Source organism: Natrix helvetica (assembly GCF_964273705.1).
Source record: "Natrix helvetica genome assembly, chromosome: 12".
Lineage (NCBI taxonomy): Eukaryota > Metazoa > Chordata > Lepidosauria > Squamata > Natricidae > Natrix > Natrix helvetica.
Window position 1 is genome coordinate 21,277,138 of NC_138556.1, and position 27,515 is coordinate 21,304,652.

The following is a 27,515-nucleotide window of genomic DNA, read 5'->3' on the forward strand; positions in this document are numbered from 1 at the left end:
GACCCACGAGGGGAGCAGAATTTCTAGAATTTGATGTTCAAGGGCTGCCGGGTGTCGTTTATTTATTTGTTATCCCGCATTTATTACCTTATAAGGACATTATTCTTTTAAATCACAAGAAACCGCCGGTGGGTAACTAATCCTTCTGTCAGTAGCCCTAAAGATGCAGCCCACGGGGAAGACGTAAGTAACCCCCACCCTGCTGAAGCCTTCAGAGTAAATGCCCACATTTGCGCATGCGTGCGCACACCCCTCCAGCATATGGGAGGTCTTGCTAAAAGGTAAGTGGGGAGCACCCTGCTAAACCGTGAAGCCATCTCCTCCCACAGCAGCAGAGGTCACATTCCTCAGGACTCCCGCTCCTTGGCACCTTTGAGTTTATGCAGCAGAAGACACTCCTCTCTTGCGTCTTCCCACCCCACCCCACCCCACCTTCCATGCCATGCCCAAGTCTGGATCCTTCAGTCAGAGAGTTCCAATCCCTTCCTAGACTAACTCTTCTTCTGCCAAGCCTACCTGTTTGCTAAGCCTTGGTGGAGGCAGCTCCCTCTGCAGGGATTGAGATGCCCGGACAAGGCTGCCCTGGGAATTGTCCAACTGAGCCCACTCGCTTGGCAGGGGGAAGCCCACAAGGTGTTGAATACAGCCTCAGCTCCTGCAAATGAGGAGGGGTGATGGCACAGCCCCTTTCCTGGCCCTGATGCCCTTGGCTGGCCTCAGGAAGCACACCTTCCACCCATTGCAGTCTCCAGGTGACACGTAAGCTGCTGCGGCTGCTGTTCCTGGCTGGGTGAGAAGCAGGTGGGGCTCGGGAGGCCAGCTCAAGGCAACTCTGGCAGCAGCAGCAGCAAAGGTGAGTGGGCAGCCTCTTCGTTGCAGGGGGTAGAGGGAGAGGAGGGGGAGGCCCACTTAGGGAAATGATTCCTTTCACCAGGAGGGTTTCAGCCTGTCTGCTTCTTGCAAAGCAGCTGCTGGGGAGCGGGGGTGGCATCCTGACCTGGGCCCTCTCAGGGTGGTGGAATGACCAGGGAAGACTGAGGCAGATGCCAAGCAGTGGAAGCAGGCAATGCCCATTGGCTTCCATGCAGCCCCTTTCCCCCTTTTAACCCAGCGTTCTGCATGGAGGCTCCTGTGGAAATGGACAGGCTGTGGGCAAGGTGATGTCACCAATACCGTCAAGGAATGCAGGTGGCTAATGCAAAAAGGAGGTGGGGAGGCAGAGATCAGCCCAGGCAAACATCGCCCACAAGCCTACTGTGCAGCAAAGCAGCTGTGCCAGGATGCCCTGGACAAAAAGAAAGCTTGACGTTCCTAAGAAAACCCATATCCATCTGCTCACAAAGATCTGGGGGAGGCTGTTTGCAATGGCTACTGGGGCAGCCATGCAGGGTGCGAATTCAAAGATTAGCCTTCTGGCATTGCCCTCCAATTGACAGAGTAGAAGACTGATCCCTCCCTCCCACATGTCAAGCTGGGGGTCTGGCACTGCAGGCTAGCTGAGGTGGTCTAGGGATCCCCTGCAAGGTTAATTCTTTTGGGGGGGGGGATTTTCTGCAATCTACACTCCTGAAGGGGGAGGCTCCATCATGAGTCTTGCACTAGTGATGCTCCTGCCCCACCTGTATCCTGGATGTGCAGGCAGCCTCTTTGCCAGGCGTTCTGGGAAGGATCCCCTTGGCATTAGCCAAAAAGCAATTAATGGCAACTCCGTGGCAATCCAAAATCCAAGTAGACAAAGGGAGGAGGCTGCAGCTTCAATATTTGCGGAGGGAGGAGGCGCCTCACCTCTTGGCCAATTTCAGAAGTTCAGCATGATGAGAAGCTCAGCTATTTTCCTTGGGAGCACCTGCCTTCCTCTGCTTCGCTATCTCACTTCCAATTGTCAAACACCCAAGACTGGTCTGAAACTGAGCTTGCATTATTAGACAACCTGTGTAGAAGGGATAAAACCATTGTTTCCTCAGTAATGAAAACATGCAAGCAGATTGGTGGGCAAAATCTAACTGCAGGCAGCCATGGGGCTCCAAGAGACAGCAGTCCAAGGGGAAATGTCCCTTGGGTCTCCTGACCAAATCCCAATGATTTGTCTCTGTCCTTCTCACAAAGAAGGAAGAAAGAGATGGCCAGGGTATGTTTGTGCTTAGGGAACAAATGAGGAAGCATTGATAGACTCTTATAGGCAGCCTGAAGGCAATGGACCAGCATCTGGAACTAACCTCCGAGGAGGCGGCAGTGGGAGTCTGCTGAAAGAACATGGCTCCCCTTTTCCACAGAGAGGGACTTCAAAGGCTAGCATCCCCCTAGTATTATCTGTGGGGAAAGCCTGTCTTTTACAAGACTACCTGGGAGGGCTAGATACCCCCACCTGCAACAATATCTCCTGGAATGACTGCTGGGCCCCAGAGAAGTCTTGACCTTCTATTTAGAAGGCTTCTGAGTCCTCTCTGTTGACCTTACCTCCATGCAGTTCTATACCAAATGGCCCAGATCCAAAGAGGCTTTTGGCCTTTTGATACCTCTAGTGCACCAGTCACCTGCCAACAATGTTGTGCTACCTGCGGACAAGATGTGGAACAGCGTTCCAGGCACCCACCATGTCCTTTTGAGCCTCTTATTGGGCCCCACCCACTTGGGAGGCTCCTCTGAGACCGTGGACTCAAAACTTTTCCTTTCTTCTCCCCTTCAGGCTGTTACTAAGGATCACTCGCTATGTCCGACAGGGACTACGATTACCTTATCAAGTTCCTAGCCCTTGGTGATTCTGGGGTTGGAAAGACCAGTTTCCTTTACCAGTACACAGATGGGAAATTCAATTCCAAATTCATCACAACTGTAGGCATTGATTTTCAGGAAAAAAGGCTGGTAAGTCCCGGCATGGTGTGATTTCCCCCTTCCAACTACATTCCTTTTTGGGAAAAATTGTAGATGAGCTATGCAGAAGACTCATTCCTGAAATTGTGCCTGATGTTGGGACAGATGAAGGAAGAAAGGAAGAGGCAAAGATGCTTTTCCTTTGAGATTCCCCTTCCCTCCCCCTATGCCTTCTGTCCTCTTGGCCTGTCTTCAGCAGTGCCTTTGGCCTGGACTCCTGCTACTTTCCCAGCCACCAGCTTGGCTTTCGCAGCCACCAACCGTTACTGCATGGACACCAGTGACAAAAACCACCACTTAGGGACTAGGTCCTGCAAAGAAAGTGCTGATTGGTTACCCTGTTCTCACATACTGGCTATCATTACACAAGCCTCCAAGCACTGAAAGAGCCAGCATCCACCCCTTCTCAACTGCCTTCCAGCCACCCATCCTTCCAAGAGTGGAAAGGGGGGGGGGGACGGGACGATGCCCTCCAAGCAGAAGACAGCTGGTAGCCAAATGCTGCCTCTTGCTGCTTGTCCAAGCAGGGGGTCGCCTGCAAAACCCCCACACCTGGTTCTTTGCTCTCCTGCGCAAAGTTCTAGGTTGCCCTTCTGAATTGCTCTGGCAGGCTGTCTAAATAACTATACCTTTCTAGTGAAAACTTTGCCTAGTGACAACATGCTCCTGGTTGTCCACATCTGGCCTTCTTCAGGTTGATGAACTTGAGACTTTTGGCAGTGGCTGATAGAAACTTTCTTTCCTCCCCTAAGATTTCTGTAAAGCAGTCTTACTTTCAGATCAGTCCAAGAACAGCAAAGCTTTCCAGAGAGCTGGTTCAATCCACTGGCACCTATCACCCCTTTCCACAGTGTAGAAAACAATCCTGCCTCTAACGCTGCCAACCCTGGGCCCTTCCCTGGCATTTTCCCAAACAGAGAAACGACTGTCTTCCACTCCAAGCTCCCAGCCGTGTTCGGGGGGGGGGGGGGGGATTCATATTCCTTGTGTGGGACTGCCTGCCATCAGACTGAAAGCCTCCTCCAGGCTTACAACCTGGCTTCTTGTGCATCCGGTGTTTTTGTGCCCAACAAAAGACACAATGCTGCCAAGTTTGCAGCTCTTCAATATGGTTTCTGCAGGCAAGTTTGAAATTTGCTGCTTCTTCCCTGTGGATATGGGGCTGCTGTGTCAAGGGACGTTCCTGTACATTTAAAAAAAGAATATTTAATCATGGTTCACCCTGAAGGGAATTTTGCAGATTCAGACATGTCAGAGTCAGGGCCTATGCATGGGTACAAGAAACATGGGTGCTACTGACGGGAGGAGGGTGAATGGCAAAACGAGCTGAAGCTCTGTGCAAATTGTAGATGCACTATATAGACATGCGCTACAAACACCAGCATAATAGCAAAAGGGGAAATCAACCTGAAAGCATCCCCACTTTTTTTTACAGGAGCAGCATAATGGGTTGGAAGGCAGAAACACTGAGATTCTGGAAAACTATCGGATGGAAGGGCATAGGTAGCAAACATGGGACTGCAGGAAACTATTGCAATAGGCTCACATGGGAAGGCGGCCATGGATTTACCAATACAAACATTAGTGAAACACGAATCTGCTTACTTTTCTAAAAGCCCCATGAATGAAGAAAGCAAAGGATCTATTGGCTTCCTCAAAGCATTGGGGGAGGGGGGAGGAAGAGGGAAAGATTCCTGGTTTGTCAGCTGATGGCTGGAGACTTTCATAAATCCTTTTGGAATCAGGTGTACCGACCTAACAGACCAGATGGGGTCAGCGGCCGAGGACAGAGAATACATCTTCAGTTGTGGGACACAGCAGGGCAGGAAAGGTGAGCATGCTTGAAAAATGGACCGAACCACCCACCTCCACTACCCGGCCAATTTGGCTCCTGATGGAACCAGTCGCCTTGATGCCTCAGTGCAACCAGAGGTTGGCAATCCCTCAGTATCCCGACCTCTGCACTGGGTGTTTTCTATAGCTGAGGAACCTGTGTTCTTTATGACTTTAAAAATTAAGAAGTTTATTCTATCACTTTTAAAACTTCAGATATTTTGTTCTTAAGTAGAAAGCCTAAAGAACTCTCTGGGCTCAGGGGACATACATGGAGTCAGCCTGAGAGGAGAGAGCAGCAGGGTAACTCTTAGCCCTTCCTCTTGGTAGGTTTCGTAGCTTGACCACCGCCTTCTTCAGGGATGCCATGGGCTTTCTCCTGCTCTTTGACCTAACCAGCGAGCAAAGCTTCCTCAATGTCCGGAACTGGATGAGTAAGTCTCACCCCACTTGCAGCCTCCGCGGCAGGCCTGGGCTAAGCTAAGGGCCAGCAGGAGCCAGGCCAGCTCCAAGGGAGCCCGATGGGAACCCAGGGTTACTGACTGCCGGGATGCCGGTGGGAGCCCCGAGGGGTTTTAAGCAGGGGGTCAGCGGGGCGGCGGAGGCAGGCAAGGCAGGCAAGCCAGGGGCTCCGGCTCCCCTCTTCCCTTCCCGGCAGGCCAGCTGCAGACCCACGCCTACTGCCAGAGCCCCGACGTGGTGCTGTGCGGGAACAAGAGCGACCTGGAGGGGCAGCGCGTGGTGAAGGAGGACGAGGCCAAGCGCCTGGCAGGCAAATACGGGCAAGTGGCGGCTTCCTGCGCGGGCCCCGCGGGCGGCGGCGGCGGGAGAGGCGGCTCGTTGCCTGCCTTGGGCAGCCCTCCGCCCGCCTGACGCTGCCCGCTGTGCTTGCAGGGCGCCCTACTTCGAGACCAGCGCCGCCAACGGCGACAACGTGGGCCCGGCCGTGGAGGCGCTGCTGGGGCTGCTGATGGAGCGCATGGAGCGGTGCGTGGACGGGCCCAGCGCCCGCCTCCCCAACGGCCCCGCCGAGGCGCCCCCACAGCCCGACGGCGGCTGCGGCTGCTGAGGGCTCCGCCGCGGCCTTCCCGCCTCCGGCAGACGCGCAATAAAGCAGTCCGTGGCCAGATTCCGCCTTTTCTTGGACCGCCGTTTCGCCGCCGCCTGAAGGGTTGCAGGGAGGGCCTTTTGAGGACTAGCGCCTCGGGACCACGAACCCGAACGCGTTACGGCAGAGAAGGGCGGGGCAACAGCGCTCCCGGCATGGCTCCTCCTACTAAGGGCCTCGCTCGGCGGACGGAGCGGAAGTCGAGGGGGAGGCGCTTCCGCCTGACACGGGGAGGGGTGTCTGGCGCCTAGCGCACGCGCAGTAGGGCTGCAGCGGCAAGGGGCGCAGTGAGACGAGGCCGCCGCCGCCATGCGCGTGGACAAGTGCTACTTCTGCTCCGGACCGGTGTACCCGGGCCACGGGATGCTCTTCGTCCGCAATGACTGCAAGGTGAGTCCAGGCCCCGCTCCCTCCATCCCTCCCTCCCTCCCCAGTCCGTCCCCCCGCTGAGTCCTGCGGCTGTTTTCTCGCAGGCCTTCCGGTTCTGCCGGTCCAAGTGCCACCGGAGCTTCCAGAAGAAGCGCAACCCGCGGAAGGTGCGCTGGACCAAGGCCTTCCGCCGGGCGGCGGGCAAGGAGCTGGCGGTGGTGAGTGGGCGGCGGGCGGGCGGGAGAGGGCGGGCGGGCGAGCGAGCGAGCGAGCCACCTCTCACCCTGCCGGCCTCTCCTCTCGCCTCCCCACGCAGGACCGGTCCTTCGAGTTCGAGAAGCGGCGCCACGAGCCCGTGAAGTACCAGCGGGAGCTGTGGAGCCAGAGCGGTAGGACGGAGGGGGAGGCGGGGGTCCTCCGGGCGCCCTTCTTCCCGGGCGGCTCCTCTGCTGACGCGCCGCTGTTTTCCCCTTGCAGTGGAAGCCATGAAGAGGGTGGAAGAGATCAAGCGGAGGCGCCAGGCCAAGTTCATCTGGAACAGGTAGGAGCTTTCCCTGCCCGCCGGCTGGAACCTTCGGGGGATAAGCCGGACGGTTTGGATGTTTCTTGCAGAAAACCTCATTTTGGGGAATCTGCCGTTTTGGGACCGACTTTGCTGGCATACAGAAGTGTAATGAAAAATATGCATGAAAATTATGTCACTGACCTTGTAAAGACTCTTAAATCGCTTGAAGTACCAAATATTGGAAGGAGCTTTCCTGGATTTTATGGAAACTTCCCATCGGTATAGCTGTGGGTTACCTGGGGTCTTAAAGTAAATGCTTCTGCCAGGATGCTTGTTAGCTTTTCCTTTTCTGTCCTCCAAGATTAAAGAAGGGGAAAGAGTTACAGAAAGCCCAGGACATCAAAGAAGTCAAACAAAACATCCACCTCATCCAGGCCCCCCACGCAGGTGAGCAATGGAACCCAGGATGGCTGGAGAGAGGAGATTCTTGGAGAGGCTTGTTTGGCTAATCCCCCAAAACTGTCCTGGCCTAATAGCCTGGTGCTTTGGGGGATTTGGCTGTGATCTCCTCTCTGACTGGTTCAGAAGCTGCATCTGAACTCGGCATTCTGCAAGGAATCCATGTATTGTTTTTAGAAAAGCTTAAACCATTTGCTTACCTGTGATTTCTTTCTTTTAGGCAAAGCCAAGCTGATGGAGGAAAAGATGGTCCAGGTGCTACAGGACACAGTGCCCATGGAAGACTCTTGAAGAGTTATGCTTTTTGGGTTCTGGCCTATTTAATTTGGGGGGAGAGGCTGGGACTAGTGTTTATATTTCGTGAACTGAAATTTCAAGGGGAATATCTGTAAACAAAGTATAGAAATTAGAAATAAAATAGGGGCAAAAAATGATGATTTGGTTCAAAGATTTTTCAACTATTTAAGGCCAATTAGATGATTAGAGCTGCTGTCTGCATAGGAATTAGTTAGCCTAGTGGATAGTTATTACTTCAAGAAGCAGGAAATAGAGTGCTGCGACATGATTGGGCCATCTCGGGCATCTGGACTCGGCTTTTAAGAAAGCGGACAATTTTTTTTGAAGCTGTGCAAGGAAATGCAGAGGCTCAAACGCCATGGCTACTTTATGCTCCCAGCTGCACTGTTGAATATTGCAGCCTTCACCACCTGGATGGGCAGATCGTGTCGGTCTGCCTGCCAAGCAATGACTGGACAAATGTGAGTCACCGAGCTGCCTTGGCAATCCCCAACTGTAATGGGACTTCGTTGAAGGAAGCAGAGATGGTGGATAGCCAGGGAATAGGCACACATTTTGGTAAGTGACAGGTGGGAACCTTCTGTCCAATTTAGAAACCTCACTCCTAAAAACAATCCTCAACTTGGACAACTTTATGATGTGTAGACTTCAACTCTTGGGTTGTTTGGGAATTCCGGGAGTTGAAATTCAGGTATCTTAAAGTTGCCCAGGTTACGAAACCTTGCACCCAACAGGATTCCTCGTAGATCCCAAACTTCTCCCTCAGAAGGGTTCCTGGCCTCCAGTAGACCCAAGACAAGGTTTCTCCTCCTTCCCCTTAGGTTGTAACACTCCCCATTCTTGGTGATTCCAGTTCACTTTGGAAATGCATTTTGTAACATCATTAAAATGGAAATGCATGCACGCACCTGTGTGCCTCACAATTTTCCCTTCCTCAGAGATAAAAGGATGAAAAGAGGTAGCCGTTGCTTAAGACTTCTTGCCTGTTTCTGGCATAATATTGGTGTGTTGTTCCCAGAGAGGCAGGGCTAGCACCAGAGTGCCTTCAGCATCTCTGCTTGTTTAGGATAGCCCACCCGGAGAAGCGCAGGAAGGACTGGATCGAACAGCACACAGGCAGGCAGCAGCCGCAGAGAAACTGACATCTGCTTTGGCACAGCTGGCCTAAAGCCACAATTGCACTGCCTGCTCTTCTGAAATGCTAGTGGATGTAGTTTCTGGCATCTGATTAGAGAGGGGGAGGTGCAGGGAAATCACACAGGGTGGCTTGCAGTGGCACTTGCTTGGAGAATCAAGGCAGGAAATGTGCAGCCTTGGATCTGCTACCTTAATCTTCTCTTAGTGGCAAAATACTTGGAAAGCTGATTTTATTTGTAGGCTGATTGAAACTTTTTACCTATATCTGCTACTTCGGGTAGCAAAGGGGATTGCATGGCAAAGCTGTGGTAACCCCGTTTATCTGATGAACTTGACTTCCAATATGGCAGAATAAAAGCTAGCCAGAAACACGCATCTTCGTAACTTCTTTCAAGCAGGAACAGTTCCTCCCCTACCACCCAGATGCTCGTTCTCCCAGACGCCTTTCCAGGGTAATCAACAGCCCAAGAGAAAGACGCCTTCAGGAGATGGAGAGGTCTGCTAAACAACAGAAGGGAAGTCACCCCTTTCACTGCAGATGCCCCGTCAAGCCTGAAGCGGCAGCCACTTCCCTGAAGATAGCACCTAGAGTGGAAGAAACCCAGCTGGCCCTCATCCCCATCAGCAGTAACAATTTTTAGCAAATGCTTAAATGGAAGGCCATATGTCTGTAGGTTTGCTCTAAGCCCTGGGGAGGCAGAGAAGCCGTTTTATATAGCATTAATTTTGTATGAGACTTTCATTATCTCTGTCCTATGGTTAAAGTGCAGTACTGCAGGCTACGTCTGCTGGCTGCCGGCAATTTGGCAGTGCAGATCTCACCAGGCTCAAGGTTGACTCAGCCTTCCATCCTTCCAAGGTGGGTAAAATGAGGATCCAAATTGTGGGGGGCAATAGGCTGACTCTGTAAACCGCTTAAAGAAGGTTGTAATGCACTATAAAGCAGTATATAGTCTGCTATTGCTATTGCCATCCTGCAAGCCAAGGATTTGTTTCCCTTTGAAATAGAGCAGGGCCCTGCCTTTCCAACTTTCTATCTGATCTCTTCTTCCCAGGCACGGCTGAGCAGCTGGGATGTCTAACAGGACTCAAATATGAATGTTTTTGAATCAGTAGATGTACTCCAGAATAGAATGTACTGCCTGAACTGGCCATCTCTTTCCTGGCAGAAAATGGTGCCAACCTCAGTGGCGGTGTACTGGGCCTAATAAGGAGGGGGGGGGGCTCCCCTGGGCTTTGTTTCTCTCTCCAAAGGTTCAACCGAGGGGTTCAGCCAACTTTCAAAGGTTGCTCATGTTAAAAGGAGGTTTTGCATGGATGCATTCCAGGACAGATTCTCTTTTGCCCCTCAGCTACATCCTGCGAAAAGAAGCCGAGCTCCCAAGGTTCCTGCTTTGGGCTGGTCTTTGTTCTTGGTGGTGAGAGCAGCAGACAGTCAGCACGAAGCAAAGAAACCGTTCTGCTTCAGCTTCCTGTTATTCCCAAAATCCAAACACAAAACAAGGAAAAAGGGATCAGGAGGCATCTGTTAAAGATCCACTTTTGTACAGGTAATCCTCAATTTAAAACAGTTCATTTAGTGACGATGAAGTTACAACAGCACTGAAAAAAGTGACTCATATCCGTTTTTCACACAACCATTGCAGCATCCCAAAGATCACCTGATCAAAATTCAGATAATTAGCAACTGGTTCATATTTATGATGGTTTCAATGTCCAGTCAACTTTTTCAACTTTCTGACAAGCAAAGCCAATGGGGCATCCAGATTCACTTAACAACCATGTTAGTAATTTAACAAATGCAAAGATTCACTTAACAACTGAGGCAAGAAAAGTGGTAAAATGGAGCAAAACTCAACAAATGTTTCACATACTAACATAAATGTTTGACTCAATTATGGTTGTAATTTGAAGACTATCTGTATATGTGGGAACAAATAACCAAAGCAGTGACAAAATAGAGCCCCTCCAAATTATGATTTAATGTCCAAGTTGCCCATAATTCAGGACAGCAATGCTCATGTCATGGCAAATCCTGATTAATTCTTATTTTTCTTATTCATTCATTCATATATTTACGTATATATCTGTCCATCCATTATTTATCTGTGTCTGTCTGTCATCTATCTCTGTTTATCATCTACCTACCTACCTACCTACCTAATATTTAAAAACCTCAGAAATTGCTTTGCAGAAAAATGTGCTGTGAATCTTGGTGTAATCCTTTCTTCTCCCAGGGAAGGTTTCCTGTTTTTTCATCCTGGCCTTTCTGTTTGGTCTCCTCTTTCTTCTTGGCAGTGCTATTTGTTTCACATTGTTTAACGAATGTTAAGATGTCAGACCTTTAGGAGAACCTTAAAGCCATCATGCTCAAGATGCATTGCAGGTGTCAAGGCAGCATCTGTACAAATGTTAGTGCCCTTTGGCTGGGATACCATCTGGATGGCACCCTCAGGGTTGGAGGCATCCTAGCAACCGCCTGCAGAAGAGACATTATTCGCAGCAGCATTAGACCTCCTGGGAGCTGAAAGGATCAGCTGTGCTTTTGGAAAGACAGCCTTCACTTCAGCTACTTTTAGCCATGAGGGTCTGTGGGTTTCTCTTGTTCCCCCCCCCCCCCCAGCCATTATGCATCCACTACAATCAGCTGGCTAACCAGGATGGCATGGGGTGCTTTTTCAAAGGCTCTGCAGAGGTCTACTAAGAAAGCTACCTGATCAAGTGAGGTAAAGTTACTTGGGCAACTCTTGCTTCATTCCTGATTATTTCCACTTCATAACCTTCCTAGATTCTGCATGTCTCTTCATTTCGTACAACCATCAGTGTCTTCGGGTTCTCCAGAAATTCTCCAAAGTAATATATGAAATATGGCCAGTTCATCAGCAAGGGTGTAGATGAAATTTGTGGCATCTTGTAGAGAGAAATTCCAGGCTCTGAAACTAAGTCTAGTCTCTGCCTACGATGCTTTGGTACAGAAATAGGTGTGGATCTGCTCCTCTTTGTTGGCTCGTTTCTTGTGGTTCTGCAAACACCTTTTTTTTCTTAGCCAGCTGGAAGGTTGCATTACTCCTCAGCAGGATTCTGGCTGCTTGAATCTTCTTTCTTTTGGGCTTTTATTCTGGCACATAAGCCCCCTTCCATTACTGTAGGGACCTCTTTTACACACTTTGAAAAATTGTCTCCCAGCCTCACATTGATGTAACTCCAACAAATGAATAGCTAGTAACTCAACCTCCTTTTTCCACTCTCGCTGTCCTTAAGAGATTAAGTGGTTGATGGGATGGTACAATTTTCCTATCCATTTTTCCTTTCACTTATCAAATGAGAAAAAACTTCATAATTAAAGAATCCCTACAAGCAATAAATCTGTGAAAGAATAATACATTATCAAACAGATAATGCTTCTTTTCTAATCACTGTTTGTAAATGGCTATGAGGCTGCTGCTGACTGCTGCTTTTTGTTCGGTGTGGCTTGAAAAGCCAGAGACACTGAATGACAGGTCTCATTTAAAGCCCAGCTGAGCCCAGGTACGTTAACCACACGAAAGCAAGGCAAGTATGTGGGGCAGGCTCCAGAGGCATGGAGAGCCAAGAGCTGCTTGCCAGTGAATGGCAGTCTTGCTTTCCTGCATGGTTACTTGACACTGTGAGGAGACACCTGCTGGGGCTGAAGATCACAGCCTTTGTCCTGGGCAGCTGAAAGGCCAGATCGCCTTCCTAGGAACTGTGAAAAGGTACAAGCCCCAGCAGGTGTAGTGCAAATGCTACAGGGTGGCACTTTTGGCCAGTAGATTCCAGGGGTTTCCCACAAAGATCACCCTCTGTATATCCTAGCTTTCGGACAACTGGGTGCCTGGCGCAGAAGACAGCCGACAGCCGGACTGTTTGTATGTTTAAATGGGCATTTTGCTGGTGACGATTCTCATAGAATATTGTTTGAAAAAATATCACACTTAGTATACCAGACTTTGGAAGCAAGTTAAGAAATAATTAAGGAGTTGGCACTTTGGATCTTTGGCATTGGGCATTTTCTTTGTCCCTGGAGCCTCTGGAATGAAAGATAGGACGTTCTGCCATGGAAATCCAACTGACATCCAATTAAGGCTTGTTCCTTCTTGTTCATGGAGGTGAACGAGTGAACGTGTGTTCTATGCTTTGAAAACACACTCCCCCAAAGCTCAATTGCCCATGTAATTGCACTGTATTTTTCTCCTGTTTCACCACAAACAGGAAAAAACAGAAGCAAAGGCATCTACTCATGTTCTGCATCCCCACCTCTCCAGCAACCCCTAGACCCTCCTGGCCAAAAGGATTCAGGAAGGGAATGGCAGGAATATCTATGCCCAGCAGGTTGCCAGCCACCTTGAGGCCTTCTGAGCTGCTCCTCGACCCAGCCTAATGCAGAGCTTGGCGAAATGATGCCAACGGGTCCAGTTGGCTGCCCCATATTCCAAAGAGGAGCCCCCAACTTCTGGAATGAACGCCAGAGCTGCCTGCAAGAAACAGGTAGTAAGAGACCAGCAATAACTAGCAAATGCCAGCTCTCAATATTTCAGTAATCCATTGGTTTAATTGGCGTTTCCCACAGTAGTATTTATTGGTAGCGAAGTTGATTAAACCAAGGCTACAGCCCTCCATTCCAGCCTGCTGGGGGGTAGGGGGTAGGGTGGAGGGTCGGAACAAAAGGTTCAACAACTCAAGCGCCCCTCCCTTGGCTGATGTCCAGGTCTCTTTCCCTGTCCATCACATCTCTATAATCAGCCCCACGCACCCCAACCAGGAACATTCTCTGGAATACAAAATCTTTGCCAAAGTAAAATCCTCTCCCCCCCCGCCCCCCCAGTTGCTGCCTCTCCTGTGGATTCCTGTGGGCAAGGCTCATCCTCTTCCGTGGGCTTTTGTCTCCGTTTTCTAAGACTGAGAAACCAACAGCCAAAAGGAATCCACCAGGGGCCCCTTGGAGCAACTATGTGCAAGGAAAGGTTGGTCTCTCGACCAAGACTTGGTACCATTTTCCCGCCCCCAACCTCTCCATTGAGCAAGGCTTGAGAGCTGTTTCTGCATGGAGCCTGCGGTGGCTGGCACCTGGTTGTGACTCCAGGGCTATTCTGACCTAAAGCAGCTTCACTTGGTCCCTTCAGGGCCTCTAGAGAGAAGCTGATGGGCCAATAAGGAACAAGGAGGAGCAGTTTCTTCTGCCTTTATTTTACAATTTCTCATGAAATATATTTACATCACATGGAAGTTTGCCTCCGTGCAGGACATAGGCATGTTGCATAAGTAGAAATTTTTATGAAAATAAAAACAAGAAAGCACTTAACTGAGATTTCAGCTAAGAATCTAAAACAAAATCTCTTAGCAGCCAGAGTGAGAAATGTTAACAGCAAAATTGCTTCTTGATGGAAACCATTCACCAGCAGGCTCCAGCTAATTAACCCTGTATATTCCAACACCATTTCACACAACACAGCACAACCCTAGGAAACTAGTACACCATTCTGAAGTTCATTCGTCGGGAATCGTCCTCGGACTACCAGTACCAGCATCCTTTTGAGGCACGTCCTCCTCATTCCAGGGGTCCCACCCCAGATGCCCTACCCAGAGAATGGTCATGTCACTTGGGACCCATCTAGACCCAAAAAGCACTGAACGCAGGAACAGAATTACTCCTCAGTAAAAGTTGGGAATTATCTTAGTAGCTTTGGAGAACAAACGTATCTCAAGATATTAAAGATCAGTAATAAATGTAACCAGATGTCTTGAGAACTTGCTCTGCCAGCTCTTCCTCACAGTGATAAGTATGAAAGACTGGGAAAAAAAGGTCAGCATAAAACATTTCCACTTTTTAAAAGTTTGTATGCAAAAATCATTTCTTTAAATCAGCAACTATAAAATTACAAACACTTTCTTGAAGTAACTGCACCTGTAGATGGTAGAAAAAGGATTTCAAAAGCAAGATTTAAATGGACTTTGCATAAAATGGGAGGGAAATAAGGCCAAGTGTCCAAAGTGATGTGGAGAAATGGGTCTGCAGTATCATGAGGTTGCCATGGGCTGTAGGACGGTTAAACAGGAAGTGACCACGAGGAAATGGCTGTCATGAGACAACATCAGTATATCTCAAAAGATGCCATTCATAATTTTGCTCTTTGCTGCAGTTTTGGCACTTCATTGGAACAGTTCCATTTTTTCCTCAAGAATCTGAACATGTAGAAAAGATTAACAGCTCTTGAACGTACCTTGCAAACACAGTAATTTATGTTCTGGCAAACACAGAAAGAGAGTCAAACATTCCCACAGACTTGCACATACATGCATGAGTCAGACATCGAAAAGAGAGATTTGTTCTTGTTCTGTCTAAAGACAGGTTGTTGGGACTGGAATTTTGCTTTTCCTCGCCAGAATTTCAGGCTATTTCTTCAGTGGACCGTCTTTCTAGCTTGAGACGGACAAACTCCTTGGCAACTTCATCGCTGGTCCTCTGAGAAAGGATCTGCAGGATTGTCAGCCCAGCCTCGTCCACAGAGATGCTTCTGAGCAGGGGGTGCCATGCAGGGCTGCAGCCGCCACTCTCCAGGAGGCTTCGCAGCTGGACCACGGCTACCCCAATGAGCCGGTCTTCCCTCGCAAAACAGTAATCCTTCACGGAGAGGTGCAGCTCGTAAGCACTGGGCCGCTCTTCACTGCTCAGGAGACTAGGAAGAGGGGAGAGGGGGATTCAGAAAGAGGACTCCCCAGCCCCTCAGCCACGCAGGCAGCAAAAGCCACTTACAACTGGAATGTCTCGTTGTATTTCGGGGACCAGGTGTTGCTCTTGCTTTTGGTGCCGTGCTTCCTCCGCTTGTTGCTCAGGCTGGGCCCCAGGATGCAGACCTCCACAAAGGGGCGGAAGGTGGCACTGGTCTGCCAGACGAGCTCCTCGATGGCTACAACTGCACACAGCAATGGAGACCGCAGGGAGATATGGCTCACCATGCAGCCGCCTTACGGACCCGCTCGCTCAACCTCTCCGCCTCATCTTACTTCATGCAGTGGTCCAGAAAGGAGAGGCAGAGAGGATGAGCTGCCAGAGATCAAAATGACGCTGGCCCTGAACTCATTGCTTTATTCAAACAACATGACTGACCAAGCAGCCTGCCTTAAGACGCTGACCCTTCTGTGCTGGCAGCAAATGACCACAATGGCCCACTCCTAAAGCAGCCATTTTAAAGGCCTTCCCAGCCACCGGCTCCTGGCTTTGAATGGTCAGAGAACAAAACTGGCTTCCAACAAAGGAAAAAGGAAGCTCCACCCTCCTTCCTCATCCCTCTTGAGACCTTTCCAGCTGCCTGGGGGAGCCTGCTTCTCCACAGAGGCGGGCTGGATTTGGGACAAGGAGGCATTGCCAACCATACCTCTGACAGTGACTTTATGCTCGCCAGTTGCAGGGTGCGTCGTCAGATCCACCTGGAGATGAATCTTTCCCACCGTGTTGTCCGTCGTTCGACCTGCATCAGAAAGAAGACAGTGACCTGCGGGCAGTGGCAGAAGTGTGGCTTAGGCTACAACCGAATGTTGGCATTATGGGAAGTAGTGAACAAGTGCTCTGGCTGGAAGAGGCCTGCGGTGAAGGCAACAGCTCAGCGTGTGGCTGATCCACGGCTGGGTCTTCCCAGCCTCATTGGGAAGGAGCTGGAGGGCTCCTTGCCGTAAGTATATTTTAAAACCAGGATGGTGAAAAGGTCCCTACAGGATGGGAAAGAAAGAACTCAGTCCAGGGAGACTGGATTTTCAGGCCAATCACCACAGAGACAAGAAGCTGGTAGGGTGATGCCCCAAGGGATCCATTCACTGTCCTGACAGATTTAGTGAAAGCAGCGGTTGTCTCCCTGCCAGAGGAGGTTTCAATATTGGATGGGAATTGCAGGGCAGGCCGGGGAGAGTGGCCCCTGTCAAAAGCACCATTTTTTCCTGTTCAAGATTAAGATGTAACTCACCCTCCAGGCTGCAGTGGCTGCAGCCATTTCAGCAAGGCCACCTGACTTCCCCAGCACCGTTTCACAGCTGTGGAACTGTGGCAGCCCCACTGAAATGCCACAGGGAGCGGGGCCGCAGAACTGAAGGTGCCTGTCCTTCGGGCAGCCTCATGCCTCCCTTCCCCAAGCCTACTTCAGAGGAAGAACTCCAGATCCGGGTGGCTCTAGGGGCTGCTCCACCGGCAGAGGGATCTTTAGAGGAGGTCCCATGGATACCTCCTAGCTCCACGGGGCAGCTCTTCTGCTGCCTGAGGGTGGGGTGGGGGGGCTTCCCCATTAATTGGACATTGCTGCAGCTTGGCAGGCAAGAGGGCAGACGGTCTTAAAGGAGCAGATGCGACCTGGAGATCTTCTTCTTCATTACAGGTAGTCCTTAACTTTCAACCATGCATTTAATGACCATTCAAACTTACAATGGCACGGAAAAAAGTGACCTATGACTGGTTTTCACACTTGCAACCATTGAAGCATCCCCATGGTTACATGATCAAAATCTGGGCACTTGACAACTGAGATGTATTTGTGATGGTGGATCCCCTGGAAGCCACTTGTAACCTTCCCAACTGGCTTCCCACAAGCAAAGTCGGGGGGTGGGGGGGGGAGCCAGAGCATCTTAACAATTGCATGAGTCATATAGGACTTTATAGGTTCTTGGCAGTAACCTAAGTGGACAAATGTTCCCGTAGCGCCTCTGGAGGGGGCAGGGGGGTCCTGGGGAAAAGGCATTCACAGATGAAACCATAACCAACCGTGACAGCTTTGCCTCTAACCTACTAACATTGCAGCAATCTGAGGGGAAGCATAAGCAATTTGGCCATAGAGCAACTGAAAATTTTATCACGGCATCCCCGATCCCTCTGGTTGGGCTGGAAGAGGCAGATCAGATAAAGCCAAATCACCCAGGCTGAATCTGCACCCAACGCTAAGCAGGAAGAACCCAGGCGCTGCATAGCACCCTCGTCCCCGTCTCCACCCCCGAGCTCAAAGCCTTGGGCTGCCGGCCATGAAGCTCCAAGGAGGGGCTTGTGCAGTCACAGCACACTCACTTTGAGAAGCCTGGCTGTTGATGAACTTCTTGACCAGAACATCTGTGGTCTGCGTGTACAAATTCAGGGCATACACGAGAGACTGCAAATTTGGACTTTTCTCCAGGAAGCTCTTTTTCAGCCCGTTTCCTCCAGCATGAAAATATTGCTTAAAAAAGGCAAAAGAGATGAGAATTCATCCGCCTGCTCTCGGGCCCTCCCAGAGGAATAAGCCCTGGGCATAGGAAGCCAGTTTTCCTCCTAGGAAGTTATCACCTTAACTAGGAGTTAAGAGAAAAGGTTACTTTGGAAGGCGACAGACGCCCACAGCCAGAAGCACCTGGTAGGGGGCTGACATGCTGTGTCTGACTCAGCCAGGGGTTGTTTGGGGGAAACTCTCCCCCCCCCCCAGATGCTCTGGCCAAACGGAGAGCTGAGAAAAAGAAGGAAACCCCCATTTCTGTAGGATTCTATCTGAGGGAGGCTCAACTCTCCATTAAAGCTCTCCTCCCTGTTTGTATGAAACAGCTGACCAGGGAATGATGGTTCAGCCACAAGCAGTCCCTGGCTCCTTTGCTTTAAACAGCACTTCCTGCAACACCGGAGCTGGTTGGATTCAGCTTTTTGCTCCGCACAGTAGCCCAACTGCCATCTCCCCACCTCCCTCCACCCACCCCCATCTGGGCCACGTGGCCTGTGAACGGGCCCCTCTGCGCTTGACTGGGCCGAGTCAAAAAGCTTTCATGCAAAGGAGAATGGTTATGCAAGCTAGCTTGCAACCCTCTGAATTCTGCTGTCGATTTGTTGTGGTTCTCTGCTAAAGAAAAGAACAGGCACGGAATTTTTCCCTACCCGTCTCCCTGCTATTCCTACTACATCTTCCAACTCCTGTGGTCAATTTTATGTTTTTCCACTGAATGAATTTCATAATGCAAAATGAAGAGTTAGAACAGCTTTTAAAGTCTTGGGGGAAAGTAGGTAACATAAAAGAGATTTTCCCACAACGAAGACTTCGTCTCTTTCCCTCTTCATCACAGGATGACAGAAAACAACCTGCCAGGCTTCTCAATTGTCCTGACCTGGCTGATGTGTTTTTAAACTGACCAAGTTAGTTTAGTCTCCTTTTGCTACTAAAAAAGAAATCTAATTAATTGATGGCATTTTTAAATGGTGAAATATTTTTGCCTTTCCAAATCCACGTCAACCCATTTTCCAGGTCCAAGGGATGAGAGAGCCTGCTGGGCTGGTGCTTGAGAGCGTCAGGCTCAGGAGGTTCAAGGGGGCCGGACAGATGGAGGGGCAGGCTCACTTCTACCCCCTCACCACCCTCACTGCTCTTCTGCCCCTCACCTCCAACCCACTGGGCACGCCCTCCTGCCCCTTTACCTTGATGGTGGCCAGAACCACTTCCATGATTGCACACTGCCTGAGGGTCAGGCTTTTCGCTTCTTCTCGGATGACGTGGTCCTGGAAAAAACAACAGCAATGGAGGATCTGGAGGTGAGACATCTTCCTGCACCGATCATACCCTTCACCTCATGCCTGCAACAAGCCTTCTTTCCATGGAAATATTCCAGCAGGGTGGTCACTTCCCTCTTTCATCAAAGGGGAGAACATCACTCTCCCTGCAGCATCTGGAGCCTCTGAGAAAAAGCTTCCCAGGCTAAGATGGAGGAAGAGAAGCTGCACCAGGGCCATCAGCCCCCAGGTTCAGGGGCAAGCTATATCTGAACTATAGTTATTGGAGAACAGGATCAAAGGAGGTCATTCTCTCCTGCTACATTTTGGGGTTCCCCGGGGCATGTGGCCAGACTGGCTCTCGCCCCTTTCTCAAAGGCAAGTGCAGGCGTCCCTTCCCCTCTCTTCCACCAGACCAACTTACCTTCAGCTTCGACAGCTGGCTGAAATCTTTGGCTGCACTGAGAATCATTGGAGGGCCCTGAGGAGAAGCCAAAGAGGGGAAGGTGAGGCACAATCCCCTCACCTCCAGGCGTGGGGCAGGGGAGGCCCAGTGTGGTCTCGGGGCCTTCGGGCTCTGTGTTCAAGGGAAGGACGCCATGCACAAATACAAGGCCGCTAGCTGAGCACTCCAGGAGCGAACTGCCAGCCCATTCAGAGAGGCCAAGTGAAGAATCTTGTTATTTTCTTGGCCCAGGTTCACGTCCCCCTGACTGTTGCCTTAGTAGCAGTTCCCCCTCTACATCCAACGGCCAAAAGGAGGGCATAGCCCCCCCCCCCCCCCCCCGGAGCCAGCTATGCACACCCTACCAGCCCTCGTCTTTAAATGTCAAAGAGGGTATCCACCATTTCCTCCTCTTGCAAAAGGAGCTTCATCTTTGGAACATTGCCCTTCTCATGGGTGAAGGGCTAAATACCTGAGCACCTCCCTTGTAAGCCAATGTTTTACAGCGGATTGCAGGAGGAGCTGCCCATGGGTCAGAGACTCACGGTTTGGTCTGCCAGGGGTGGGAGCACAATCTGCCTTTCTATTTTGCTCAGAACCAACTTCCAGAGCTCTTTCAAAAGCCGCTTCAGAACAGTCTTCTCACAGATTTTTGCTGAGGTACTTAAGCTGCAAAGAAACAAACCGTTTCTGTCTTGTGTCGTGATTTTGTCCATGTCGGCCAGGGGAATCTGCCAGCAGGGGAGCCCCAGATGCAGCAAACCAGATGAGGCCTCCTCAGGGAAAGCACGGGTGCCTCCCCAGCCCCCTCCCAAAGAACTCTGCATGACAGAGGCTCGAGGTCCAACCCTCTGCCGATGGAGGGAGGGCCATTTTCCCCTGCAAGACAGCCCGGGTCTCCCTCTGCCCAGAGGAGCCTTGTCTTCCAAGGGAGCAGGAGTAGCCAGTAGGAGCTGCCAACCAAACCAAGCCAGAGGGTTGGGGAGAGGGAGCGACAGAGGGAGGGTTAGAGGAGCAGAAAGGCCTTATCCAGAAGGCTTGAGCATCCGGAGGGTGCTGGGCAGAGGCTTCTTGCTTAGCATCAGTGCCCACCCTCCCCCCATTCTCCCCGGCTGTGGCACCATCTGTCAAACATGCCAGTTCACTGGCACCCGCCTCCTGTGCTTACGTTTTGTCAAGGAAATCCATCAAGGGACGCAGCACGATCTCAGCCTGCACGGCGCTGTTGCTGCCTGCTGCTCCTCCGTCTCCTCTCATCTGATTTAACTCCAGGCTCATTTGGGTCACGCATTCCTCAATGAGAAGCTGGAAACTAGGAGAGGGGAGGGGATCCAGATAGCCCCTGCTGCTGCCCACCACCATCTCTGTCATGCTGGGGGCCTTGCTGCTGCTGCCCGCCTCCCCCTCCCCAGCTCTGAATGCACCAAGTGATCTCATCAGGGTCACCCAGGGATGGGGGGGTGGGGGGAGCAAGGAAGCTGCCTTGGTCCAGGTTTCCTACACTGTTTCCAGTTTTAGTAATTTTGCTGGTAAGGGATTTTCCTAAAAGTCAGATTATTACTATATTCCATGGATAATAATAGATTTCCAGATACACAACTGTTCCTTTGGCATCCATGGGAAGAAAAGGGGGTGGGGGGAAACAGGGACGTAGAGGTGGCAGCAGCAGCAGCAGCAGCAAAAGGAGGAAAAGAAGGTGTGTCTCTCTTTTGCAAAAGGCTTTCAGTCCAAGTGGCCTGAAACAGTGGAAACAGTGTCACCTGAACTCGTAACAAAACCAGAACCACAGAATGCTAAAAGCTGCTTATAAATCATCTAAAATGTATGCAGACTGAAGCTAACCATACAGCCACAACCAAATAGAAGCTAATTTCAACTCCAAGCTCCATCTCTCAGAGAAGCCCTTGGTCACAGCCACTTGGCTCCTCAGAGGCCCACAAACGCAGGAAGGGCAGGGGACACCACAGACCCCGTTCTCCAACGGAGCCCCTGGGCTGCCCTTTTTCCTTTCTGCAGGTGTCCAGATTAGATTAGATTAACAGAGTTCGAAGGGACCTTGGAAATCCTCTAGTCCTCTCCTTGAGTCTCCTGGGCTGAAGGAGCAGGCGAGGCAGCAGGGGAACTACAGGAGGAGGAGGAGGAGGAGGAGAGCCCCCTGGAAAGGAACCTGTCCTTACCTGGTGCTGTAAACCAGGCCGAGCTCATCTAGGACGCTGCTGAGCTTGGTCTGCAGCTCTTTCAGGGTCTCACTGGCCTCGGGGTCCAGCTGAAAAGAAGGCAGGGGCCAGATTAGTCGCTCCTCCTCCCCCCGCCCTTGCCTCCATCCGCTGGCATCAGCAGCAGGCAAAGAGATGGAGTCCCCATCCATTAGAGACAGCATTAATGGAAAACCAACGTGGAACCTTGCACTTCTTGGGCTGAAAGGGAAACGTCCCTAGGCCTCTTCCCCTTTGGCCTTCTCTGGGGCCACCGGGGAGGTGAAGCGGAGCCGTCGGGGACAGCTCCAAGGTCCGGAAGTGCCACCCCTCAGCTGAGTCAGGGCTCCCTCCCCCGAGGGCTCCGCAGAGCAGCCCACATCTCCCCATCCCACTCTTTGAAGCTGCTTGGATGACGAGAGGGAGTTTCCACGCTGTTTTGCATTAATGGTGGAGAGAAGCCAAGCGCCCGGCAATGGAAGGTGTGCAAAGAACTCTTGGAGGCCATGCCAGTTCTCCAGGAAGGACTGCAGAGAGGCAGTTGTTGGTGACAGCCCAGGAAGGCTGCGACTGTGCCAGCTTTGTACCCAACAGGACTTGGCAGCACCTGGTGTGCCTCAAACAGGCCTGCTGCCACCTGCCTCCTACCCATTTCCTGGGCACAAGGCACGCCACAGAGGCAGCACCTCGCAGCCCCCCTAAACTCTGAAATAGACGTGGCCCTGCCAGCACTTAGGCAGCTGCCTCCGTGGCTGCAGGAGAAGGGCTTCTTGGCCCAGGCTCTCCCAGGGAGCTCCTGCTGCTGGGATTGAGAGCCCCTTCTTGTCTCCTGAGCCCTAGGGGAGGGAGATGGGGGTGCTGTGTTCTGCAGTCCTTTAGTGAGGCTGGGGCAGATTGGGGAACTGGTCACCTCTCGCCTGGACACAGTAGAGGGGAGAAGACCAAGTGTAGTCCCCATCCTGGAAATGCTGCAACCCACGCTGGAGGCCATTCCGTGTGTGTCTGTGTGGAAGGGAGCACAAGGGAGCTGGTGCACGTGGACATCTGCTGCCATTCCCCACACTCTTGTTGTGGGCCTTAATCTGCCCCGTCTGAAGGCGGCTCTTCCCTCTTGCCCAGTCACTTCCAGGAGTCCATCAATTGGAGTCCGAGAGCTTTAGATTAACCTGCAGCTTCTAATCCTACCAGATCACTTTGAAAGCCAACTGCCTCATCCTCTGCACCCAGGTGCCCATTTTCTGCCTACAGAAAAATAAGTGCACACCCTGGGCAGCCAGGAGGATCTTTCAAATGACTGCACATCTCTGCAGGCGCCCCTTTCACACAGAGACCCACGGACCTCGCCCACGCAACTCTTCTGCACCCCAAACAAGTGGCTGGAAACAGGACACATGACAACATCACAAACCTCATAGGAAAAGTGTTTGCCTTCTTGCTTCTTCTCAAGGATGGCAAATTAAAGGCAGTAGACAAAGACAGGATGACACATTACAGACAAACATGGACACACCCACACCCACTCCCCCGCCCCGAGCTGTGACTGGCAGGACTGGGTACAAATCCATGACATGCAAGGTGCCCAGAGAATGTTAACCTAGACAGGCGGATGAACTTGCTTACTGGGCGGATCTCCCTCGCTTGCCCCATGGCAGGGCATAGCAGAAGAAGAATTGGGAACTGGGGTGCAGCTCTGGGCTGGCATCATATCTTTCCCTCAGCTTTTGGCCAGGAAAGAGGACCAGCCCTTTTGGCAGGGAAGTCTCCTGGCATCACGGCAGTGGGAAGGGGCCAATGACTCTAGATCTCTTCTTCTCTGCAGTTGTAAGACTTGAAAAGGCAAAATGGGGCCATTTTCCCCCTCACTCCTCCAAATAGAAACACTAGCAATGAGGGGGCCCTCAAACTGTTTAGCGCCCCCCCCCCCCTCTGTGACAAAAACTCCAGATCTGACATCTCTCCAGAAGAAACAAACGGGGAGGAGCTGCCTTCAGCCTCCTATTGTTGAGCCAAAATGAAACAAGGTGAAGGGCTCCCGTTCTGTTGGAGGAAGAGAAGCCCCTGGCTTCAGCACAGCCAAGGCGGGTACTCTGCCCCATGGTCTGCAGGCATGGAACCCAAGAAGACTTAGGGCCAGGCCTACTCAACATCTGTCAGCCACTCCCTCTCTATGGCCAGTGCTGTGCCCCTTTCTCTCCTTAGTGGCCCGATGCTTGGGAAGAGTTTAGTGTTCAGTTGAACGTGGCAGCCGGCACTCACCTCCTTCCCACCCATGGCTTCAAACATCTTCTCAAGCTGTACTCGCAACTGCTGAATGTTGTTCATCAAGATGCAGGGCTGGAGACCACAAGGACGAAAGTTGTCTTAGCTGCTGGGAGAGAACTGACTGGCCAAAAGAGATCACAAGAAAGGAGCCAAATGGCTGGTTTAGGAGTCCTCAAAGGCCACCTGGAGGTCTGTAAGCCACCCGATCGAATGAGGTGCTGGAAAGAAGAGGTGCGTGTTGGCGGCAAAAAGCCGGCCTGTTCTTCGCACATTATTTGGCCAAGTCTTTCTCAGAAGAAAAGACCTCCCTCTCCCCTCCGAGGGATCAGCTCGGCTTCAGTGCCGTTTCTCTCTCCCTGGCAATCTCCACCCCCGGGCACATCAATCTGGTCCTCTGCTTCCCTGCCACTGAGCCTGCCTCTTTGACTGCCAGCTAAGCAGAGCTTGGAACGTATCATCATGGCTATTTTCTATGCTGGATGGTAGGCATCCCAAAAGCTAGTTCCCCTTGTCCCTTCCTTCCAGGGATGGGACTGAAAAGCAGAATAAGGACATCCAAAAGGAAATTCAAGAGGACAAAGAGAGTGGAAGGTGACCAAAGGAATGTTCTCCATCCCCATGACAAAACCGGTATTGCACCTGGGAAGAAGAGAGGTTCTCTACTTTTTTAGGGATTATTCTGCCAATCCTGGCAACCATATTGATGCCTTCTGTCCATGGTAGGAAAACAACTTTGGGTACTGAAAAACAACCCATCCTTTTTCTGGAGCCACCCTAGTGCTGCGTGTCATGGAGTCCTCCGAAGACTGATAGGGAAAATCATCTGGTTCTCCACCCACCAGACAGCTGTGTCTGCTGATGTACCAAGTGACAAATTTCTGTGCTGGGGAGAAAGTGAAAATGAGCCCAGTGCTAAAATTAGGAGACTGCCGTGAAACATCAGGCCAAGACAATCCTTCCACTTTTTAGAAAGGAAGAGTCAGGAATCCAGACTTCCTGAAACATGGCTGGAGGATGGGCCGTACCACTCAGTAATTCCTTGACTGACATGTCAGTTTAGGAAATCCTGGGTTCTTGGGTCTCCTTCACATCAACTGGGCCTTGTTTTTCTGGCAACACCCCCCCCCCACTCCTCCAATTGGCCTCAGATTAATCTCAGTTGGCTTCTCCAAACTCAAATTGTTTCCTGCTGCTTTTGTATTTAGCATCACTTCTGTCTTCATGTGGACTTTGTGGCAGGGAAGTTGGTAGTGTTTCCACTAAGCTTTGGGAGGAGGTGCCTTCAACAGATTATTTTGGGGAGAAAGGATTGCCATGCCTAGGAGTTGTGGACTCCGCGACCATTGCTATGGCAAGGCTGGGCCTGGCTTAGGCTGGGTGTTGTGAAGGGCCTCTGGTGGCTCCCTTAGCCTGCAAAACTGCCTTTTGGGCTACTGATCAGTAAAAGAAGAGATCTCAGAATACCAAGGAAGCCATTTGCAGAGCACAAACCGGATCACTACACAACAAAGGAGAGCAGACAATTGTCCTCCACCCCATTCCCCTTGGGGTCTTCGATTCCCTATTGATCATACAATGGTTACAAAACACAGTATTAAATTTGAAAAAGTAGCAATCAATCTTTGCTCACCACATTTTCCTTATCACAGTAAGAACTGAAATCCTTTGTTATAATTGCAGCATACTGAATAAGCACTTTGTGGATTATCTAGAACAAAAGAAACACATTACTGTGGAACAGTGCTCCTATTCTAAAATATTACACCATCTGGGCCACTCTTGAAGTTGGAGGAAAGAAAGCTAAATCTTCGCCCTCAGAAGACCCCAAAGACCTTTGCATCCTTCCTAGGCAGATGGCTGTCATCTTGACCTTCTTAGAACTTCATGTATTCTAAAGACCAGTTTCTGGAAAATGATTTATAAAGAAGGCTCCAAGAAGATCCCCCCAAGTGTATATCTTCTTCTGGCTGAAACTGATGAAGCTCACAGGGAAATCATTTACTAAAGGTGCCCCTTCCTAGAGAGACAAGGGGGTGCTTCAGTCCAATAAATGGAGACAGGCCACTCCTGGGAACTTCCTCGAAAAGTTGGCCTGGCACCTCTCGGGTCATCGGGTGAAGATGCTTCTGTTCATTTAGGCCTTTTTCTAACTTCTCATCTTGACCCCTCCTGTTAAAATTCATATGTTTGCATTTGTTTTTTTTCTTCTGAGTGGTAATGTTACATTTTATGTTGATTTATATTTTGGTTACATGTAAACTCTGACTGCTTTTATTTCATTTGGTTCTTGTAAGTTGCCCAGACGAACCTGTTATGGGGCAGGTGACTTCCGAAGAAAGGAGACAGGACGAACGGCACGTGGCCTAATGAGAACTCTAAAATGCCTCCCAGAGGCCATGCCTCACCTGAATTGGGCAGAGGAGTGGGGCACAGAGCAGAAAAGTTGATTTAAGCAGGATTCTGGATCCCTGGCCCTGTTTGCTCTCATATTCTGGTTATCTTAGTTCTCTTCCAGTGGATGGAAACCACATTAAAAAGCCATGGCTTTCTATGCCTGGACGGATCCAGAGAAATTACCCAGCTGCTGAATCTTAATGGGAGTTCTATCACGCTGCTATCTTTGACTTCTTCTCTTGAAATCCCCAAGCATTCTTTATGTAACGATGGGTGAATTTCTAGACAGATCACGGCTAGCTTAGACAATATTCTTTTTGCCTTGAGATTTATTTTGAGATGCCACAGAGCTAGAAAAAGGAAGCGCCCTTGGATGGGACAAAAAGCAAAAAAGTCTCAAAGCAGGACATACATTTTATTCTGTTGTGACCAGCTCTCACATGCAGTTCGGGCTCCACTATAAAGGCAACAATACAATACAAGAGCACCCACCTTTGCAAACTTTCTCATGAGATGAGAAAGTGCTGCAGGATTAGGACATTCCAGCTTCTTTATGATCTCAAAGCTCTGGTTGAGCTGTGTGAAGACATCTACCACGGAGCAAGAGAAGAGGGCGTGGTCCGATGTGGGCTGGAACTGCAGGGAGAAGAAGAAACAAAGACATGCTGTGCAGAAGCCTGGCGGGAGGAGCTGCTTCTCAAGGATGGGGCTGCGCTGTCGCTTCAGGATAGCAGTCCTGCAGGACTGGATCTGCGGAAAGAGGGCCTTGGAAATCACCCCAAAGTCTATCGCTTAGAGAGGCTGCAATGCGGTGACCACTCAAGAGACCTTTCTACTCAGCGACGTTGGCTGATACAACAGCACCTCCTTTCCCTTTTGTGGGACCAGGCCACGGTTCCTGATAGTTCTAGTTCCCCGCTCTCGTTTTATGGGAAAAGGGCTGGCAACATCCAGCAAGGATTAGGGCGGTGGGGGTTTTGGGCTTCACTTTTTGATGCTGCTCACCCCGTCTTTCTTGTCCCTTCCCAATGCGCTGTGGAGGAATTCCATGGAGACGTCCTCATTTTCGTCTAGCCACTGCATGACAAATGGCTCAAACCACCTAGGAATGGACACACACGTGTGGGTGGCTTTTCCAGGCA

The 27,515-nt window shown here is 50.7% G+C and overlaps 3 protein-coding genes across 10 annotated transcripts in view; 2 read left to right on the plus strand and 1 right to left on the minus strand.

Moving 5' to 3' along the window:
• Window positions 1-60: 60 nt before the first annotated feature.
• On the plus strand, window positions 61-5,908 carry RAB27A (RAB27A, member RAS oncogene family). 4 transcript variants are annotated; one of them, XM_081965092.1, is made up of 6 exons: window positions 61-183; window positions 2,687-2,862; window positions 4,617-4,702; window positions 5,035-5,138; window positions 5,363-5,486; window positions 5,599-5,908. In XM_081965092.1, exons 2-6 carry the CDS (start codon window positions 2,710-2,712, stop codon window positions 5,771-5,773), a joined length of 642 nt encoding a protein of 213 aa, XP_081821218.1. In that variant the 5' UTR covers window positions 61-183; window positions 2,687-2,709; the 3' UTR covers window positions 5,774-5,908. The 4 variants fall into 4 exon arrangements, with proteins under 4 accessions (XP_081821218.1, XP_081821220.1, XP_081821219.1 ...); XM_081965094.1 differs by lacking the exon at window positions 61-183 and adding an exon at window positions 261-281; XM_081965093.1 differs by lacking the exon at window positions 61-183 and adding an exon at window positions 349-853.
• Window positions 5,909-5,970: 62 nt separating this feature from the next.
• Window positions 5,971-8,349, plus strand: RSL24D1 (ribosomal L24 domain containing 1). Its single transcript, XM_081965096.1, has 6 exons — window positions 5,971-6,202; window positions 6,286-6,399; window positions 6,498-6,570; window positions 6,659-6,722; window positions 7,048-7,133; window positions 7,366-8,349. The coding sequence occupies exons 1-6, from the start codon at window positions 6,122-6,124 to the stop codon at window positions 7,434-7,436; spliced, it is 489 nt and encodes a 162-aa protein (XP_081821222.1). The 5' UTR covers window positions 5,971-6,121; the 3' UTR covers window positions 7,437-8,349.
• A 5,416-nt stretch (window positions 8,350-13,765) lies between these two features.
• UNC13C (unc-13 homolog C) overlaps window positions 13,766-27,515 on the minus strand; it is a 56,083-nt gene continuing 42,333 nt past the window's right edge. For all 5 annotated transcript variants that reach the window (XM_081965080.1, XM_081965083.1, XM_081965081.1 and 2 more), the window contains 13 exons: window positions 27,379-27,475; window positions 26,866-27,009; window positions 25,610-25,687; window positions 23,974-24,051; window positions 21,700-21,788; window positions 20,691-20,834; window positions 20,068-20,191; window positions 19,502-19,558; window positions 19,006-19,086; window positions 17,641-17,788; window positions 15,974-16,066; window positions 15,352-15,511; window positions 13,766-15,274 (listed from right to left, as the gene is read on the minus strand). In XM_081965080.1, coding sequence (XP_081821206.1) covers window positions 14,986-15,274; window positions 15,352-15,511; window positions 15,974-16,066; window positions 17,641-17,788; window positions 19,006-19,086; window positions 19,502-19,558; window positions 20,068-20,191; window positions 20,691-20,834; window positions 21,700-21,788; window positions 23,974-24,051; window positions 25,610-25,687; window positions 26,866-27,009; window positions 27,379-27,475 — 1,582 coding nt within the window. In that variant the 3' untranslated portion in view covers window positions 13,766-14,985. The remainder of the gene's footprint in view (window positions 15,275-15,351; window positions 15,512-15,973; window positions 16,067-17,640; window positions 17,789-19,005; window positions 19,087-19,501; window positions 19,559-20,067; window positions 20,192-20,690; window positions 20,835-21,699; window positions 21,789-23,973; window positions 24,052-25,609; window positions 25,688-26,865; window positions 27,010-27,378; window positions 27,476-27,515) is intronic.

Excerpts from the sequence above, each read along its gene's own strand:
- RAB27A (XM_081965092.1), top strand. The coding sequence starts at position 2,710 with ATGTCCGACAGGGACTACGATTACCTTATCAAGTTCCTAGCCCTTGGT. Across the intron at positions 2,863-4,616 it reads ATTTTCAGGAAAAAAGGCTG|GTGTACCGACCTAACAGACC; the intron begins GTAAGTCCCGGC and ends TTTTGGAATCAG. Across the intron at positions 5,139-5,362 it reads CAATGTCCGGAACTGGATGA|GCCAGCTGCAGACCCACGCC; the intron begins GTAAGTCTCACC and ends CCTTCCCGGCAG.
- RSL24D1 (XM_081965096.1), top strand. The coding sequence starts at position 6,122 with ATGCGCGTGGACAAGTGCTACTTCTGCTCCGGACCGGTGTACCCGGGC. Across the intron at positions 6,400-6,497 it reads CGGGCAAGGAGCTGGCGGTG|GACCGGTCCTTCGAGTTCGA; the intron begins GTGAGTGGGCGG and ends CTCCCCACGCAG. Across the intron at positions 7,134-7,365 it reads CATCCAGGCCCCCCACGCAG|GCAAAGCCAAGCTGATGGAG; the intron begins GTGAGCAATGGA and ends TCTTTCTTTTAG.